The 2106-nt window shown below is 39.3% G+C and overlaps 1 protein-coding gene across 3 annotated transcripts in view; it reads right to left on the reverse strand.

The window, feature by feature from the left end:
* Window positions 1-1538, reverse strand: part of LOC115227687 (zinc metalloproteinase nas-14) — a 31335-nt gene extending 29797 nt beyond the window's left edge. For 2 of the 3 annotated variants that reach the window (XM_029798439.1, XM_029798437.1), the window contains exon 1: window positions 1383-1537. In XM_029798439.1, the coding sequence (XP_029654299.1) occupies window positions 1383-1451 (69 nt within the window). In that variant the 5' untranslated portion in view covers window positions 1452-1537. Of the gene's footprint in view, window positions 1-1382 lie in introns of all 3 variants that reach the window. The other variant, XM_029798438.2, reaches the window with a different exon arrangement.
* Window positions 1539-2106: the final 568 nt, after the last annotated feature.

The raw sequence follows: 2106 nt of genomic DNA on the forward strand, positions 1-2106 counted from the left end.
CATCGTTCTCAGTGCTCAAATGGTAACTATTTCATCGACCCCCCCCCCCCGCAAAAGGAATGAAACACAAAGTCGTCCTCTGCGGAATTGGAACTCAGAACGTAGGGCCGGGAGAAATGCCGCGAACCATTTTGTCCGGAGTCCAAACGATTATGCGAGCTCACCGCCTTAATAATAATAGTAGTAGTAGTAGTAGTAGTAATAATAATGATGATAATAATAATAATAATAATATAATAATAATAGTGATGATGATGATGATTTCTAATTTTGGCACAAAGTCAGCAATTCTGTGGAGAAGTGGGAGAAGTGGGTAAGTTGATTACATTGATCCCATGTGTTTAACTGGTGCTTATTTTATCGACCTCGAAAGGATGAAAAGCGAAGTCGACCTCCGCGAAATAATAATAATAATAATAATGTAAGATCATTGATGTAGCCATACCAAATGACATGTATGTTGTGAGTAAAGAGGTTGAAAAAATCCCCAAGTACTCCGATTTGAAAGTAGAAATGCCAAGACTGTATGGAATGCGAGAGGGTAATGTAAAAGTGATACCAGTGGTGATCGGAGCGTTGGGCTCAATCCCATTGAAATTTCAAATCTTCTTAAGGCAACTGGAAATTCCATGCAAGACTGATGTCTTGCAAAAGGCAGCCTTATTGGGCACAGCGCACACCTTAAGCAAAGTATTATCTGTCTGAGGTCCTTTTTGTGACTTGACACATGACTAAAGCGTCCGGTGCATTTTTTATCTACACTGAGTTACGAAGGAATAATAATAATATGGAAAATACAAGGCCGTGAGTTAACAGAGTCGTTGGCGCATCGAACAAAATGCACAGTAGCATCTCCTCTAGCTCTTTATGTTTTGAGTTCAAATGCCACCAAGTTTGACTTTACCTTTTTTCCTTTCGGGGTTCGATAAGAAAATTAAATAAAAAAAAAAACCCTAGTCAAATATTAGGATCGATATTACCGACTTACCCATCCCTTCCAAACTGTTTGCCTTGTGGATCAGTTAGAAAGAATTTAATACAGAAATGAGATGCAATGGAATCACGTTGGTGATTAGATTGCAGATAGCACGACAATAATTTTGGTAAATATAATATATAAAACCAAATAACAAGTGTTTAAGTGAAGCTAACAGTTAACACCAACAGAACGATCCAGGTTAATTGACCGGGTATAGTCATTAAAGACAAAGAACAATGCAATCATTTTGGCTTCAACACACGGCTCCGATCAAATCGCCTGTCGGGTAGCTACACCTCCGAAATTTACTAATGTAATGCATTTAATAATATAGTAATAGAATATAGTGGTATGATATAGTAATGTAATGCAAGGAATATCATAATAAATCGGAAGGACTTACCTGAACAGTTGCATAGTTATAGAAGAGTGCAATAAGCAGCAAGGACACACAAGCACGGACTAAGGCCATAGTCGAGACAAGTGTAGAGCAACGGACCACAAACAAGTGTTACACCGCTCCTCTACCAGCCTTATATATATACATGCGTACATACATACGTACATACATACATACATACATATATGTATGTATGTATGTATGTATAATTATAAATATGTGTGTGTGGTGAGAGAGAGACGGAGAGAGAGAGAGAAAAAAAAAGAGAAAATGAGAAATTGTGTGCCATTATCTGTGTGTGTGTGTCTGTGTATGGATGTGTAAAGGTATGAATATGTACATACATATACAAGCACACACAACACACACACACGCACACACACACACACACACACACACACACACACACACACACACACGCACATACACGCACACATACACGCACACATACGCGCACAGTTTGTTGTTTCCGATGAAAGGCCCTCTCCCACCTCTATAACTTCTCCCTCCCTCCTCCTCCCATTTGTCATTCTTACGAATTCCTCCTGCGCCTACTCCTCCTCATCGACCACTCCTTTGTTGCTTATTCCTTTCTCTTCTCGTATAATTCACTCTTTATCTTCTTTTTCCTTTTCTTCCCCACCTCCTACTCTCTCCTTTCACATTATCGTCGTCGTCGTCGTAGTTGTCGATGTTGTCGTTGTTGTTGTTGTTGTTTGTCTTCTTG

Source organism: Octopus sinensis, unplaced genomic scaffold (genome assembly GCF_006345805.1).
Source record: "Octopus sinensis unplaced genomic scaffold, ASM634580v1 Contig06900, whole genome shotgun sequence".
Lineage (NCBI taxonomy): Eukaryota > Metazoa > Mollusca > Cephalopoda > Octopoda > Octopodidae > Octopus > Octopus sinensis.